The 18,378-nt window shown below is 36.7% G+C and overlaps 1 protein-coding gene across 1 annotated transcript in view; it reads right to left on the reverse strand.

The window, feature by feature from the left end:
• The window catches only part of NCKAP5 (NCK associated protein 5), a 928,785-nt gene that overhangs the window by 651,194 nt on the left and 259,213 nt on the right, over nucleotides 1–18,378 (reverse strand). The window contains exon 3 of the mRNA XM_057745121.1: nucleotides 5,252–5,325. Coding sequence (XP_057601104.1) covers nucleotides 5,252–5,325 — 74 coding nt within the window. The remainder of the gene's footprint in view (nucleotides 1–5,251; nucleotides 5,326–18,378) is intronic.

An 18,378-nucleotide genomic window follows, 5' to 3' on the forward strand; every position in this document is an offset into this window, starting at 1 on the left:
GAGGCTCTGGGCTTGACTTTTCTCAGGTCATGTGTGCTTTTGCCTCTTAACTCTATTTTACAGCTACAAGACAATTTCTATATAATGTGTTAGCAAAGGATTTTGTTTTCCCAGAGATAGAATGATAGCATGTAACCTCTCAGTAAGCAATTTTAATGTCACTCACATTTTACAGAAACTGAGATTACTGCTGAAGGAAACTTGAGGCATTCATGCCAATTATCTCCACCCAAAAATGTATAAATATATCAAAATTATGGAGAACATGAATGAGTATTTGGAATGTGGATCATTTTATTGCAGTGTTCACTCAGATTAGCAGCATTTTGAATCATGGTGGAAAGGAAAACAAAGATTTTGTCCAAATTTTTTTTCCATCCCTTTCCTTAGATTAAGAATCACAAATAAACCAGATTGCAAAAGTTCTATTTTAAAGAATTTTGGATACATTGAAACTATCATTCTATTGTTGGAAGGGATGGGCCTTAGGGACTCTTATTGCACCCAGAGGTCTATCCATGCTTCTGAATTAAGTGTTCTACTCCTCTCTGTGATGTAGGGAACCACCATTTCTTCCCCTGGGGAAGCAGAAGTTAAGTGCTTTACCAGGGCAAACATAGCTTGTAATCAATGGTTCTTCAAATTCTGGCTGCCCCTCAGAAAAATGGTAATGAACTTGAGATTGGCTTTCCCGTAGTATCTATTTTCCCCTTTTACCAACAACCCAGACTATTTGCTGCTCTTTTACAAGTCACCCATCCTAGTACCTGTGAAGTGAGGGGAGAAGGATGAAGAAACAGGTACCAGTTTTTGTATATTTGGTTATCAAACTAGACAGATCACCATTTCCCAAAACACGTTCCTTAGAACTTTAATCAGTAGATACTCCAAGAAAGATAGGATTTGAGAATTTTTTTAAGACATCAAAATTATATTTTATACTCTATATTTGATATGCATATCACATATAAGCAATAGAAAAGACTGAGTAGTTCTACAATTAAAACAAAACCTTAAAGCTTGGTTTTACCTAGTATACCTAGTATACCTCAAATTTGACAGCAGAATACCTTTATTTTGCTTCAAATATCCATAACATAGTGTACTAGTGTTTCTTGGGATATGCTTAGAAAAATGCTTATGTAGATGATTATTCAGTTCACTGGTTCTTGCCAGGGAGAGGAGAGGATGTTGCCACTACAAAGCATTTGGAGACATTTTTGGTTGTCACAGTGGGGGATGGTACTGGTATGCAGTGGGTAGAGGCTAGGGGTGATGCAAACATCTTATAACGCACAGGACAACCCCACCCTCCCCAAGATTATGAATAATCTTGCCCCAAATGTCAACAGTGCCCTGATTGAGAAACCCTAGCCTAAACATAGTTTGTTCAAATGAAACTTCAATCTGGCATCTGTAGGTTGGCAATCGGCACTGTGCATTCACCAGATCTTGTCATTTAATTTTGGGCTTGCAGACCTACTTATTCTTCATTTACTTACAGGCTATTGATAACTCTGTCTGCAATTCAAGCTATGAAAATCTGAAATGAACACTTTGACATTATCTGTTTCAATCACTGGCAAGCTGTTAGGTATCTGTTATATTAGTCATTTCTACCCACATTCTTTGAAGCTTTACATGACGTATTAAATACTACATAATGATCCAGCTGTATAACTATTCTAGAAAAATAAGATTATACATATCTGTACATGTTATATATAGGTAATGCCTTTTTAAACATTACATGCTTCACACAATCTCAGTGCTCAGTTATCTTAAACACTAGCTATATTGATACCTTCTTTTTGTAGCTAAGGAAACTCAGTCTCAGAGATGTTAGCCAATAGCCAGTTTGGACAGGCTAGGACCAGAGTCCAAGTCTCCAAAACCTCCAATTTGGTCTTGTTTCCATTTCTATAGTGTTATGCTGCTTCTCTTTGTCATACATAATTTCACATATGTCACATGAAAGAGTAATTAACACCATAAATATTCACGAATTCAATTTGTATTTTCCAACTGTTTGTGTTTGTTCTAAACTCTTAATCTGAGGCTGCAAGTGGATAAAGATTTCTTGTCAAATATCAGGAGAAAGACATCCTCAGCATTTGTTTTCTCACACTCTTTCTCATCAGTCACAGATATATTTGGCCAAATCAGAAATAGTAACAGATGACACAAAAATCATTAAGTGCAAAAGAGCCTTTTTCTCCTAAGCTTAACTTTCCTCATTTAAACAAATAAATGTACAGAAATGTATGATCGCATTTCAACATCATTCGTAAACAATTTATCACCGTATATGTTTATTTTTTCTCATCAAGCTGGGAGAGGCAGAGCAACTTAAACCCACACAGACTTGTACTCAAGTCTTAGACTAGGTTCTAGATTCTGACTCCACCCTCTTCAGATGAATTCACAGAAATTTTCTTCTGCTGGTATCAAAACACAGTTGAGCTAAATGCTCTTTGCCAGACAGCTATATTTGAACTCCACAAATTCCTTTGCAATTTGAAAACCCAGAGATAGATTATAGGTCTATTTCAGTAGAATACTAAACAGGACCCCAAAATAACCAGTTATCTTGAGAGTATGATTACAGCAATATATTTGTGTCACAGCACATGGTTATGCTATAAAAAATGACTAAAGCCTATTAAAGCCTAGGAGATTCCTCCACGAAAATAAGACTTTTAATTCTTATACCCAATCTGCTACCATGTGTCCAGTTCTTTTTTCATTAAGCAAGAGGCAATAACAGCATGACGTGTCTACCATGCTTTGCTTTTGATCAGTCCTCAAAGACTGTGGCCATAAATTAATGCTGACTGCTATCACTGCTGAATCAAAATATTCAGCATTTTTCTTTTAAGTTATAGGTTAGCTTAAGTATAGATGGAAGACCATTAGTTAATATCAACAGCAATGACAAGTAACCTATTCCATGAAAGTTGTAACAGCTACAAATCAAAGGCATAATAAAAATCAGGAAAAGTGTATACTGAGTTATGGGAATGGAACGTTTGTTTAACTTCAGGCACTTTAGTTGCGCTTGTGTAGATGATGTGCCTCTCCCATGATCCTCAGCGCATCATAGAGTCTACCCTAGCTCAAGAAAGTATTTTAAATATTCAATCATAAACAGAAAGAAATTTCCCCACTGCTTACTGTCACTCACAAATCATTCACCGTAAAACATCTGCCTATAGTTGCAGTTGTGATATTGTAATAACCATCAGAAAGCCTGTCACTGTAAGTCAGGCAAGATCTGTTTGCAAAATACAATCAAGTATGATTCATGATTTAATAAATAGTATGTAAATCTGCTATTATTGGTTTTCATTCTCTTTTCAATGCTACGGTACCCATTTTCTCACTGGTAGTTATTCTGACTATTCAAATGTCATTATTGCCCTTTATTGTCATTCAAATGAAGCTTTTTTTACTGGATCCTCTGACACTATATATAAGGCTTTGCTTCTTCATTAGCAATAATTCTGTTTCTGAAGGAAAATGCAAATGATTGCCCACAAAATTCTGAGCTCTTACTTTATATGTTAGGTTATACTTGTGCCTGAAATGAAATTTTAATTTAATCATATCAGAGAGAACCAAAGGTTCTTTACCTTAAGAAAGCAGGAAAATATCCTCTTCCATGCAGGTTTTTTGGTTCAAAAACCTGTGAAACTATGATTTCTCTTCAATGATGTGTATAAGACACACTGACCAAATTAAACCCTAATTTCTTTCATCCAGATGCTATTCATCATTTGTGTATTTTTCTTTTGAAAAATAGGGGAAAACTATTCTGTACAAATAGTTGAAAGAAAATGTTACAACTGAGTTAAATACTCTTTTAAACATACTTTGTAGTAGATCTATGGAAAATATAATTTAAAACGCATATAACCATAAATACACTGCTCTTGGTTTTATTAATACAACACACTGGTTCACAAAAGAAAACTATATCAACGCCTGGTTAAAGCTCCAAAAACAAATCTAACAAATATTGCATCAAGTTATGTAAGGTTAACTGATGTATCTGTTAGCAGCAAGTGGACTTGAAAACTGTACATTTTTGTTGTATCTTACCAGCAGGTTTTTTTTTTTTTTTTACCAGCAGTTTTTCTAGGCAGAGAAATAAAATATTGTCTACTACTATAACCACAGATCTGTCCTCTAGTAGGAAAATTTATATAAGAGCAGAATAAATGAAAATATCAGGCATTTTACCCCAGAACTAGAATTCCTCAGAGAACATGAATTTCAAGGTTATTAGGATTTGTTATAAGCGTGCATGTATCAGCTGGTACAGAGACCAAGGGTGATGGATTTAGATGAGGTTGGGCAAGAAATCCACAGGGTTAAGTCATGCTTACCTGCCTAATCTCTCTGTGTACAGAGAGAGCACTGCCCTCCATGACAGGAGGAGATGAGAAATAAAGAACTTTAAGGACTTTTTGACCCCTGGGAGTCAAAGCTAATTATATTAAATGATTCTGGTGCAAAGTAAGGTATCATGTAATTGAGCACTAGCATATTTATTCCAGATAACAAGAGCTATAGGAATTTAGTAAATGGAATCCAGAGACCATACCAGCACCTAGGAAAAACATGGCCACATGCAGCACGAAGATCTAGGTAATAAGCCACGACCATCTCCATTCCCCAGAGGCCTCAGGGAATGAATAACTGGGGAATATGACTTACATGATACTCACCTCTTTTTCCAATTTAGCTGCACAAATGTTCTCACATACTTTTCCTTACCTAGAATCAAGACCCACCACGTAGAACAAAAAACTAAACGTGGGAGACCTACACAACAGCGTTCTTGGAATACATATTGAGACAGATATTTTAAGCGGAAGAGCTCAACCTTTTAATTTTAGAAAAACTTAAATAATATTTAAGCAGGCAAGGGTCAGAGAATTGGGGTCCTAGTTTCTACAATATAAGTTTGCTGCATGACCTTGGACAAATTAATTCCTTGACCTTGACAAGGTGATTTCCACCATCCTCCCAGCTCTGAGCAGGTCCTTCACTCAAGGACAACTTTTGGCGCCGTTGCTTTACTTTAATTAAAGGAATGGAATTCTCTAGGTAGCCTCTGATGATTTTTACCCCCAGAGGAGCTTTTGGCACCAAGCTGAAGAAGAGGCTGTTTGCCAACTCCACACTTCTGTGATAAAGATCAAAGTTATAGAGGTTGCTATAAGTTAAGGATGTGGATTTAACTCACCTCCAGAGAATTCTGTGTTGCTCCTCAAGTTGAGTTAGCAGATGTTCGATGTATTTGTTGGAATCCATGTATTCCTGCACATACAGACACACAAAGACAAATAAAGCCTCATCACCACAGGCACCAGGATTCTAAGACCATCATTATTTCTCTAAGAAGATTTTGGACAAGATAACCTTTTGGTCCGTCCCAGTTCTAGAAGTAGATGCTTCTATGGCAAATATGCATAGTCATTTGGGGATGAACAATATTGTCCCCATATCCTGTGATCACTCCATGAACAAAGAACAGAAGAGAAATGGAGTTCTGTCAAGTCAGCATAAAATTCCTGTATTCACTGAGAAAAGCTAAATTTCATAGTCATTTACACTGTGGTCTGTTCTGGCATATAAAAGTAAGGAGGCGGGGGAGGGAAGTGAGCCAACCTTACTTTTGCTGTTGACCTTAGAAGAGGAGGAATAAAGTAGACAATATAGGTCTTGATTATACTGGTTTTACACAAAAAATTTCTTAGCAAAAACTATTTTTGAGCTACATAGAAGCTTTATATATTCACTGCCCTCATTCACTGGACATCTCGTTTGTATTGATAAATCACGTTTGTTTTCCTTCATCTCCTTATATGAACAAAACAATGTAATTTGGTTTTGGTGTTTCTTAATTTTTATTTTCTTTTATTTATTTTCTTAGAAAATCAATCTTTGGCTCCTAAGAGGATATAAGGGCAAGGTGTATCTTGTTTAGAAATACGCATAAAGTTTTATAAATCAAATTATATTTTCAAGAAACATCTCTGAAAAACAAGGGATACCTTTGTTGCATAAGAATTGCTCATAAAATCTATCAGTTATTACATCTGATTTTCTAAAATTTGTGATTCCTGAATATGAGGTTCACATCCAATAGTTTCAATTGCTAACTATGTAGAAAAATACAAAACAATTCTGTATGATCTATTTCATCCTGAACCTGATACTTTTCTCCCTTTCTGTATGAAGATTTAGCCTATAGGCCTCTGTGTCTACATTACAACTGCCTTAGATGGAAGAGTGTGCAATTATTTCAGTGTTAAGGCACCCATGAAAGTTACTTTTTCATTTCTTATGGATTTAAGGTAAACTAGGAACTCTGATTAATATTGATACTTTTTTTTACAGATTTATTTTGATGAAATGCTATATAAAATCTGTTCCTCCTATAAAAAATACTCACTGTAATGGGTGGGGACATGGGAGTGAAAGAAAGACAGTAAGAGCTGACCTGATATCATGGAAGGACTTTATTCCAAGTTTCTGGACCTAGATCTACCTTTGTAGCCTTGGAGAAGGCTTTTTGCCTTTTCATATTTCGGTTAGACTAGAGAGTATCCCAAGTTCTCATCTAGCTAAAATTGTTAGAATTCTATAACATCATAACACCATAATTCTATTGCATAAAATTAGCTAAAGAGTTGTATTCTTATTAATATGCATGTTCAGGTTAGTTATTTAAACAAGACCATTGGGCACATCAAAACCAAAGCAGAAATATCTCACCACAGGAAGTTGCAGTGGTTTGTGATTATGTTATTAAGTATCCTGATCAAGCTTTAAACATGATTCAGAACACTCAAAATTCTTAAAGATATTTTCAAATACATCCCATCAAAAGAAATTTTTAAGACAGTGTTTTTCAAGTAAACACAAATATATAAACTTAAAAGTCACCCATCCATTCTTCATTTAGTTGTTTGTTTTCAACATCTATTACATGTCAAGTGCTGTTCTAACTTCTGTAGATATAGTAATTACTAACAGGGAGAAAGTTTCTGCCCTCAGAGAGCTTACATTCTGTAGAGAGATCCATGACAAGTAAGTGAGCAGATAGATTTCAGATTGGTTACATGCTATGAAGGAAATAACCGGTGACAGCAGGGACTGTGAGTGGGGAGGGCGCCTCCTTCATACACCGTGGCTGGAAGAGGACTCAGAGCAAATGATTTTGGGGCTAAGACATGGGAGAGAAGGAGGCAAGCGTGCAGAGAAAGGAAGAGAGCAGGGAGAACACCGCAGGCAAAGGAAACGGCGCAGGCAAAGGCCCTCAAATGTGGTGCTTAGGAACAGAAAGGAAGCCACTGGGTCCAGGAGCGGAGCTTGGGGTGTGTATTCTAAAATGAAGTTGGGGAGGGAGGCAGGGGCCAAATCATGTGCAAGCTCTGGAAAAGTTAGCTTTAAACCAATGGCTTTGTTATTCTGTTCGTTCTGCTTAGCTCAAGTCAGAGATGGAAGCTGAAAGGAGATTACGAATATGATCTTTGGATCAAAGAGATTTAGGTTCAAATCCTGGTTTTGGTACTTACAAGCTATACCCCCTCAGGCAAGTTATTTAATTTCTTTAAACCTTATTTTTTTCAGAGGGATAAATAATTTAAAAGGTGTTGTAAGGATTAAATAAAACAGTTTAAGCATATACCACATGCCAAGCAGTGAGCAGAGCCTTTTCTACAGGATCAAACCTCCTCTCAAAAGGCAAACCACTTTAGGAGGTGAAGGCTATATCCATTTTCTCTTCTCTTACTCAACTTTTAAGATTTTTAAGTGTATGCTTCTTTAATTATAGTTGCTGAATTTTAGGATGGGTAGTTAAAGATTAACAATAATAATACAGATTTTCAGCCATTAAATGTAGGTATTGCTGGACTGTGGTTTAAAAGCTATTTCAAATAACAAACTGGCTGCTTCCATTTATTTTCCATAACAATAACTATAATGATGTCTTAAACAACATAACAATGGGAAACTAGCATTATGGCTTCTTCATCCTTCTTTTCAGCTTAATTTTTCATTGGAGCATGCTTACTTCCAATATCCAATTTATGTCTACACTATGAGGAACCAGAGAGAACACAAGACCTGTTTTTTTTGTTTTTGTTTTTTTTCAATAGACAGCATTTAAGGAAAAAGAGGTGATGTGAGAGGAATTTATAGACCTTTAAGACTTGAGGAACATAATCAATAACCACAAGGTGTGGACCGTATTTGGACACCAATTCAAATTTTTGGAAAAGTATAAGACCCTCAGGTAAATGCGAAAAATAACTGGACATTTGATGATATTAATGACAATTTTTTTGAAATGGTAATCGTACTGAGTTCAACGTTTGTTAAAAAGAAGTCCTTATCTTTTAGAAGTGCATATTGAAATATTTCGACATAAAATGAATGATGTCAAAAAAAATATCCAATTTATGTTACTTGCATATTTATTGGGGTTTTGCCTATACCCCATCCCTACACACACACACACACACACACACACACACACAAATAGACACCAATTGAAATGAACTGAAAAAAAAAAAGATGATGCTTACATGTGCTTTTTGTTAAATGAAACAAGTTTTTCCCTGCCTACAAGAACTTAGGCAGCACCCTCAAACGCTTATCATTTCTGGCCCCTGAACTGGAGAAATTCATTAACTAACAATAAATTCCTACCATTCTGTAAGAATAAAATAGGATTATTCTACTAGGACTCACTTATATTTGGAGACTAATTCCCAGGAAACAATAGAGGGTGATTGCAGTGGGGCTGGCAGTGGTCCACACCAGAATTATAGTCACAGCAAGTACAATGTTGTAGCAACTGTGCCTATAGTGCCAGTTTGGGTATAAAGCACACACTGAATGTTCTTAACACGGGCTCCAATATTCCAGAGTATCAAAGGCACAGGCAGAAAGAAAAGGGATGGCAAAATTCTACCTCAGCATAGCATAGCTCCCCAAATTGCTTAAAAGACATTGAATATTGGGAGACCATGTAGAAAAGATTTCAAAAATGCAGATAGACAGAAGGTGGCATCCACACTGTCTGTTGGTGAGCCCAGGGTCTACACGGATTATTTTATTTTATTTTAGATTTATTTTATTATTTATTTATCATTTATTTATTTTTGGCTGTGTTGGGTCTTTGTTGCTGCACATCGGCTTTCTCTAGTTGTGGTGAGCGGGGGCTACTCTTTGCTGAGGTGCACGGACTTCTCATTGTGGTGGCTTCTCTTGTTGCAGAGCACAGGCTCCAGGCATGAGGGCTTCAGTAGTTGTGGCACGTGGGCTCAGTAGTTGTGGCTCAATGGCTCTAGCGCACAGGCTCAGTAGTTGTGGTGCACGGGCTTAGTTGATCTGTGGCATGTGGGATCTTCCCAGCCCAGAGACTGAACCCTGTCCCCTGCATTGGCAGGCAAGTTCTTAACCACTGTGCCACCAGGGAAGCCCCCACAGATCATTTTAGAATGAGTAAATTGAAAACATGCAACACAGAACCCATGAAGAAATACTGGAGGTCAAGAGAAAGAGAACATCAGCCTCAATCACAGGAGAAGGAATCAAATCTGAAAATGATTTTCAAGAAAATATTTCAGAAAAAACCTTAATGTGTTTGGTAGTATCCAGAAAGACATGACTCTCCAAAACATGTGCAGAAAACTTAAAAAAAGATACTGAGATAAAAAGATAGGACTAAATTAATGAGAGCTGAAAAGATAATAACATGAAATAAAAAAGGAGCTGGGTGAGCTAAGAATTTCAAAGAAATATAAACTGCAGTAGCAGAATGGAAACTTGTTGACCTTTACATTGTGATTTTTATTATGGGATGACTCTCCACACCATGAAATGGTGCTTCAGAGAAGAGTAAGTAATAGAGATGTGGTGTATTGGCAATAAGTAGTCACATAGGTGAAATCTACTTCTTAGTATCTCATCTAGAAACAAATCAAATTCCTCAACCCAGGTACTTAAATATTCCTCAGTATCCAGAGGAGACTGGTTCCAGGACCAATCAATCCCTGGTGATACCAAAATCCACAGATGCTCAAGTCTTTTGCATTCGGCCCTCTGTATCCACAGATGTGGAACCCATGTATATGAGGTTGACTGTGCTCACTAAGCCTTCTACCATTTCCATAGTATGATTCAATTAGTGTATATATAGTTCGGTTAGTGAAGATTAGTACTGCTGTAACCTAGAAGAAAGACATACACCCATATATCCATTTTCCTTGGTGTCCATGTTCACTGTTTGTAACATTATATATGAAAAATGTCAGTTTCCCCAGCCTTGCTTTGTCTATCACGTATTTTCCATGTCACTCAGCATAAAGACTTTATTCGAAGTATAGTTATTAACTTGGTGAATATTGTATTCTACTCGTTTCCCTTATGACAAACCCACATTAGATATAACAGCAGAACTGACAATAAAAACACATACACAGTCCTGTGAAGGACAAACACTCTAGGTAAGTTAAATAAAGGATAAAGATGAAAATGAATAGAGATATGATGGATATTAGATCAGGAAATGCAGGTTTGTCTATCAGTGATAGCTTTTGAGTATTTGACAAGATTTGTAAGGTAAACAATGATCAAGGGATAATTAAACATTTCAGAACAGAATACAGAAAGAAAAAAAAAAAAACCACTTGATTTTACACATCAAAAAGTCCCCTCACATTCCAGGTAGAGTTTATGGAAAATTATCCACCCATCCACCCACATAAGGGCTGAAAAAAAATAGTGTGTGTGTTTGTGGGGTGGGGACTGGGATGACTGCAAGCACCCAAGCAGATACGTGGGTCTCCTACCAAGGATTTTTAAAAGGTGGCTGCATAGCTTCTGGCCACCCCAGATGTCCATTGAAATAAGACACATAGACAAACCTTTGAGTCTTAATCCATAAACATCCCCAATAAAGTAGCTTCTATATAACAAAGCAACAGAAAGACATTCTCGGGTTTACATAAATTCAGAAAATAAAGCACCTACCTTAATTAATGTGCATATTGGGAGGGGGGATTGTGTTCCAAGTTGGAAGCTCAGGAAGATGCTGAACTCGCCTTGCCCCATGGACACACCAAATCTATAGCTACATATGGAATAATTCCCTTTGAAAAAGAACTGAAAACTAGCTGAACTGCTTCTCCACAACAAATGATAAAAGGACCACCCTGAGATGGGTAGGAGAGGCAAAGATATGATCTCATCAAAAACTCCATCCCTGGTGCAGAGCCCCACGATAGGGAGTAATCTCACAAATCCAGAGCTTCTCCCCTAGGGTGAGGGGTTTCTGCCCCACGTCAGCTACCTCAGCCCTTGGGACCTACCACAGAGAGATGAGCCTCCAAAATGTCTGGACTAGAAACCAACAGAGCTTACCTCCAAGGGACCCAAAGGTCTGTGTGAACTAAAACTGCCACATGCCATATAAATAAACAAAGGATGTTGCAGCCATCAAGCCATCACATTACAGCCACCCTGACAATGAGCCCTGAGAGAATGGAGGCAGTATTTGTGCCCGCCCACCAGCACCCCCTCCCCCATCTAGCACTCAACTGCTTGCAGCCACTCCCAGCAGAGCATCCTGAGGAGACTCAGGATGAGAAGCACAGGATACTGACTGAAGTGCATATCAAAGGAATGATCTCAATGAGCTCAGACTTTGCATCTTCCCATACATAGAAAAGTGCTAAATTCCTTCACTTGAGATATCTGGTTTTCCTTAATCAACAGTAATAGTTTGATGTTCCAACTACCTGGTCTTTGCTGCAAAAACTCCCATATATCCTGGCTCCCTCCTTGCCTCTTCAGAGCAGTCTCTCAGAGTTATCTGAGATGCTGTGTCCCAGGCTTAAGTCCTCAGTTTTGACAATCGAATAAAACATAACTCTCAACTTTTAGGTTGTGCTTTTTTTTTTTTTTTTCAGTCAACAGCTGAAGTGAACTGAGATTTTCCTTTTAAAAGGTTTGTTTGAGGTCTCACTTGCCCTAGAACCCAGTGCAAAAGCAGCAGTTTGAAAAGTGCCTGGAATGTGAAGGAGATTCATATGCTAATCTTCAAGTATGTAGTGGAGGAGCAAGGGATAGTTGGAACTCTTTCTGGAGACTGGGATGGTGGCAGACATGATTTTGCACTCTCCACTACCCTGTTAGCACAAGGGGGTGTGCAGATATGGGACCCTCCCACTGTCTTGGTAAGGCAGGCAGGGATGAGTGGGTGCAGCATTCCCTCACTCCCTGGCTGGGACCAGCTAGTCTGAGCAGTCACGACACTCTTCCACTCCCTTGCTGAAGTTGGCAGGGGAGCACAAGGATTTTTCCTGATGTCATGCCTAAGTCAAGGAGCATGTCCCACCCCCTATGCATTCCAGATGGCCTCCTAGAGACAGCAGGTACTTGCAATCCACACAGCAGGCACTTGCAATCCACAGGTACTTGCAATCCATACTTCTGATCATCTGGCCTGGGGACTTGCATTCCTGGGCTCTATGGGACTGTAACAATTGGAAAGATAGTTCTTGGCAGGCTACCACCCCCAGGGCACCGCACAGGCAGCAGACTGAAACACACCTCTAGTCTTCTTAGGAAAAAGGCCTATTTGCTTGTCCTGGAGATTCAGCCTGAGGGCTTCAGGTTTGCCACACAGATAGAGAGTACACAGGCACTCTCAGGGAAGGGAAGTCACTATCCTTGCACATTCCCTTGGCCTCACTGCAGCTCAATGATACCTCCCAGAAAGGAACTTATACATTTTTCTAGAGGTCTGATTCATGGAAATGTTGCCCAAGGGTCACCTCCAGATTTCCTGGTCTGGAGGCCAGCAGGGTTTATGATTATGGCCCATAGGACTATATATTTGCATACTTCAAAACCTGCTGCTCAAGTGTCTGACTTTCAAACAGCCTAAAACGAAGCGCAAAATGAGATCCTTCTCCTTGAAATACTGACAGGTCTTGACATACCCTCAACAACAGGAACCTACCAAAAATAAATCAGGCTGCTTAGGCAATCACAAAGGTACCAAAGACAACCAACCCCTAGGGCAAGGTTGGATTATAAAGTTCATCACCTACACAAGGACACTACTTCAAGACTCAGAGAGGAGCTGTTTTACTAATACATAGAAACAGAGCATCAAACAAAATGACAAAACAGAACTATGCTCCAAAGGAAAGAACAAGTTAAAACTTCAGAAAGAGATCTTAATGAAATGGAGAAGTGGAGATAAGTAATCTACCTGATAAAGAAATCAAAGTAATAGTCATAAAATTGCTCACTGAACTCAGAAGAATAGATGAACACAGTGAGAACTTCAGCAAAGTGATAGAAAATATATGGAAGTACAAAATAGAAGTCACAGAGCTGAGAACACAAAAACTGAACTAAAAAACACACTAGAAGGATTCAATAGCAGACTAGATAAAGCAGTAGAAAGAATCAGTGCTCTGAAAGACAAAGCAAGGAAACTCATCTAAACTGAGCAGCAAAAATAAATAAATAAAATAATACAAGTAAAAGTAAAGTGAAGAGACCTTAATATATCTTTGGGAAAACATCAAGAGGACTAACATTCACATTATGGGGCTCTCAGGAGAAGAGAGAGAGAAAGGGGTAGAAGTTATTTGAAGAAATAATGGCTGAAAATTTCCCTAACCTGAGAAAGAAACAGATATCCAGGTCCAGGAAGCCCAGAGAATTCCAAATAAGATGAACCTCAAGAGATTCACACCAAGATACAGTATACTTAAAATGTCAAAAGTTGAAGACAATAAGAGAACCTTAAGAGCAGCAAGAGAAAAGCAACTTGTTATGTGTGAAGGAAAGTCAATAAGACTAGCAGCATATTTTTTTTAGTGGAAACATTATGGGCCGGAAGGGAGTGGCATGATATATTCTCAGTGCTGAAAGAAAAAAATTACATCCAAGAATACTCCACCCAGCAAGATTATCACTCATCATGAAAGGAGAAATAGAGTTTTTCAGTCAAGCAAAACTGAGATGAATTCATCACCACCAAACCAACCTAACAAGAAACGTTAAAGGGACTTCTTTAAGCTGAAAAGAAAGGTCACTAATTAATAACAAGAAAACATATGAAAGTCAAATTCTCGCTGGTAAGGATATATACTTAGCAAAGACAGTGGATTAATCACTTATGAGGCTAGTGTCAAGTTTAAAAACAAAAGTACTAAAATTAACTAAAACTACAGTAATTTTTTAAGGGATACATAAGATAGCAGAAGTAAAAAAGATGAAATGTGATAGAGAAGTAAAAATGTATAGTTTTGGAATAAGTTCAGATTTAAGTTACCAGCAACTTAAAATAGACTTGTATATACATAGGACATTATATGTGAACCTTATGATAACCACAAAGCAAAAACCTAGGGCAGATACAAACATACAAACAAAAAGAGAAAGGAATCTCAACATAACACTAAACTAAGTCATCAAAACATAAGAAAAGAGAGCAAGAGAAGAAAGAAAGGAATAGAGGGGAAGTACAAAAAAAAACAGGCAGAAAACAATTAACAAAATGGCAATAAATTAATATTTATTAATAATTACCTTAAAAGTAAATGGGCTAAATTCTTCAGTCTAAAGACAGAGTGACTCAATGGATTAAAACAAACAAACAAGATTCTGCCTACAAGAGACTCACTTCAGATATAAGGACATACACAAACTGAAAATGAAGGGATGCAAAAGATATTCCATGCAAATATTCAATAGAAACAAAAAGAAAGCTGGAATAGCTATACTCATAACAGACAAAACAGACTTTAAAACAAAGACTGTAGTAATAGACAAAGAAGGGTACTACATAATGATAAAAGGGTCAATTCAACAAGATATGTAACTTTTATAAATAAATATGCACCCAACATAGAAGCACCTAAATATAAAAAGCAAATATTAACAGATCTAAAGGGAGAAATTACAACAATACAATAATAGTAGGGGAGTTTAACATCCCACTCACATCAGTAGATAGATCATTCAGATAGAAAATCATAAGAAAACACTGGCCTTAATGACACCTTACATCAGATCAACTTAATAGACATATATAGAATATTCTATCCAAAAGCAGCAAAACACATTTTTTTCAAGTACACACAGAACATTCCCCAGGACAGATCATATGGTAAGCCATGAAATAAATTTCAATAAATTTAAGGAGACTGAAATCATATCAAGCATTTCTTCCAACCACAATGGCATGAAACTTGAAATCAACTGCAAGAAGAAAACTATAAAAGTCACAAATATGTGGATATTTAACAACATGCTACTGAACAACCACTAGGTCAATGAAAAATATCAATGGAGTAATAAAAACATACTTAGAGATAAATGAAAATGAAATACAACATACCAAAACCTCTGTGATGCAACAAAATCAGTTCTAAAAGGGAAGCTCATAGAAATACTGGCCTACTTCAAGAAACAAGAAAAATCTCAAATAAACAATCTAACTTTACACCTAAAGAAACTAGAAAAAGAAAAAACAAAGTGCAAAGTTAGTAGAAGAAAGTAAATATTAACAATCAGAGCAGAAATAAATAAAATAGAGACTAAAAGGACAATAGGAAAGATCAGTAAAACTAAGAGCTGATTCTTTGAAAAGATAAACAAAATTGACAAACCCTTAGCCAGACTCACCAAGAAAAAAAAGAGGCCTTAAATAAAAAAAGAAAACATCAGAAATTGAAGAGATGTTATAACTGATACCACAGAAATACAAAGAATCTTAAAAGACTACTCTGAACAATTATATGCCAACTTATTAGACAACATAGAAGAAATGAATACATTCTTAGAATCACACAATCTTTAGAGGCTGAATTAGGAAAAAATAGAAAATCTGAACAGACCAAAACACACAAAGAGATTGCAGGAGGTTTTTGATTACTGATTCAAACAGAAGTTTGGGACCAGATGTCTTTTCTAGTGAATTTTATCAAACATTCAAAAAAGAGTTAATATTGATACCTATCCTTCTCAAACTCTTCCAAAAAGTTGAAGAGGAGTAAATGCTTCTAAACTCATTTGATGAGGCCAGCATTACTGTGATACAGAAACCAAACAAGCACATCACAAAAAAAGACAATTACAGGCCAATATCCCTGAGGAACACAGATGCAAAAATCCTCAGCAAAATGTTAGCAAATCAAATTCAACAATACATTAAAAGGATCATACACCATGATCAAGTCAGATTTATTCAAGGGATACAAGGATGGTTCAACATCAACAACATCTACAAAGCAATGTGATACACTACATTAACAAAATGAAGCATACAAATAATATGATCATCTCAATAGATGTACAAAAAAGTTTTGACAAACTTCAATATCCTTTTATGTTAAACTTTCAACAAAGTGGGTACAAAGGGAATGTACCTCACCATAATAAAGGCTGTATATGAGAAGCCCACAGCTAACATAATACTCAACAATGAAAAGCTAGAAGTGTTTCTTCTAAGGTCAGGAAGAAGACAAGAATGTCCACTCTCCCCATTTTTATTCAACATAGTATTAGTAGTCCTTGCCAGAGCAATTATGCCAGAAAAATAAAAGGCATCCTAATTGGGAAGAAATAAGTAAAACTGTTACTATTTGCAAATGAAATGATTTTTTATCTAGAAAACCCTAAACTTTTCACCAAAAGACTGTTAGAATTAATAAACAAATTCAGTGAAGTGGCAAGGCATAAAATCAACATACAAAAACTGGTTGCATATCTATACACTAACTAACAGAAAGAGAAATTAAGAAAACAGTCCCATTTACAGCTGCATCAAAAAGAATAAATTACCTAGGAATACGTCTAACCAGGAAGATGAAAGACCTGTATTCTGAAACCTCTAAGACACGGAAGAAAGAAATCGAAGACGCAAAGAAATAGAAAGGTAGCCCATGCTCACGGATTAGAATAGTTAATATTGTTAAAATGTCCATATTACTCAAAGCAATCTATAGATTCAATGCAATACCTATCAAACTTCTAACGTTATTTCATAGAAATAGAACAAACAATCCTAAAATTTGTATGGAAACACAAAAGACTGTGAATAGCCAAAGCAATCTCGAGAAAGAACAACAAAGCTGGAGGCATCATGCTCCTGGATTTCAAATTATATGATAAAGCTAGAGTAATCAAAACAGTGTGGCACTGACATGAAAACAGACACATAGATCAATGGAACAGAACAGAGAATCCAGAAATAAACCCACACATATATGGTCAATTAATTAGTGACAAAGGAGCCAAGAATATGCAGTGGAAAAATGACTCTCTCTTCAATAAATGGTGTTGGGAAAATTGGACGGCCACATGCAAAAGAATGAAACTAGACCACTATCTTACACCATATCCCAAAATTAACTTAAAATGGATTAAGATTTGAATGTAAGACCTGAAATCATAAAACTCCTAAAAGACCAAATAGGTGGCAAGCTCCTTGACATGAGTCTTTGTGATGAATTTTTAAATCTGACTCCAAAAGCAAAGGCAAAAAAGCAAAAATAAACAAGTGGGACTACATCAAACAAAAACAGTTTCTGCATAGCAAAGTAAACCATCAACAAAAGTCAGAGACAACCTTCTGAATGGGAGAATATATTTGCAAATCATATACCTGATAAGGGGTTAATATCTAAAATATAGAACTCATACAACTCAATAGCAAAAAAAAAAAAAACCCCAAACAGTCTGATTTTTAAAGGGCAGAGGATTTGAATAGACATTTTTCTAAACAAATAGCCAACAGGTACATGAAAAAATGTCCAATATCACTAATCATCAGGGAAATGTGAATCAAAACTACAATGAAATAACACCACACAACTGTTAGAATGGCTATTACCAAAATGACAAGTCTTGTCAAGGATGTGGAGAAAAGGGCACACCCGTGCACTGCTGGTTGGAATGTAAATTGGTATAGCCACTTTGGAAACAGCAAGGAGTTTCCTCAAAAAATTAAAAATAGAACTACCATCTGATCTAGTAATTCTACTTCTTGGTATTTATCTGAAAAAACAAAACAAAACATTATCTCAAAAAAGATATATGCACCCCCATGTTCACTGGTGCATTATTTACAATAGCCAAGATATGGAAATAACCTAAGTGTCCATCGATGGATGAATAGATAAAGGAAATGTGGTTGTGTATGTACACACACACACACACACACACACACACACGGAACGTATCATTCAGCCATAAAAAAATAATGAAATCTTGCTCTTTGTGACAATCTTGGACCTTGAGAAAATTAAGCTAAGCAAAATAAGTCAGAAA

Source organism: Hippopotamus amphibius, chromosome 8 (assembly GCF_030028045.1).
Source record: "Hippopotamus amphibius kiboko isolate mHipAmp2 chromosome 8, mHipAmp2.hap2, whole genome shotgun sequence".
In the NCBI taxonomy this organism is placed as follows: Eukaryota; Metazoa; Chordata; class Mammalia; order Artiodactyla; family Hippopotamidae; genus Hippopotamus; species Hippopotamus amphibius.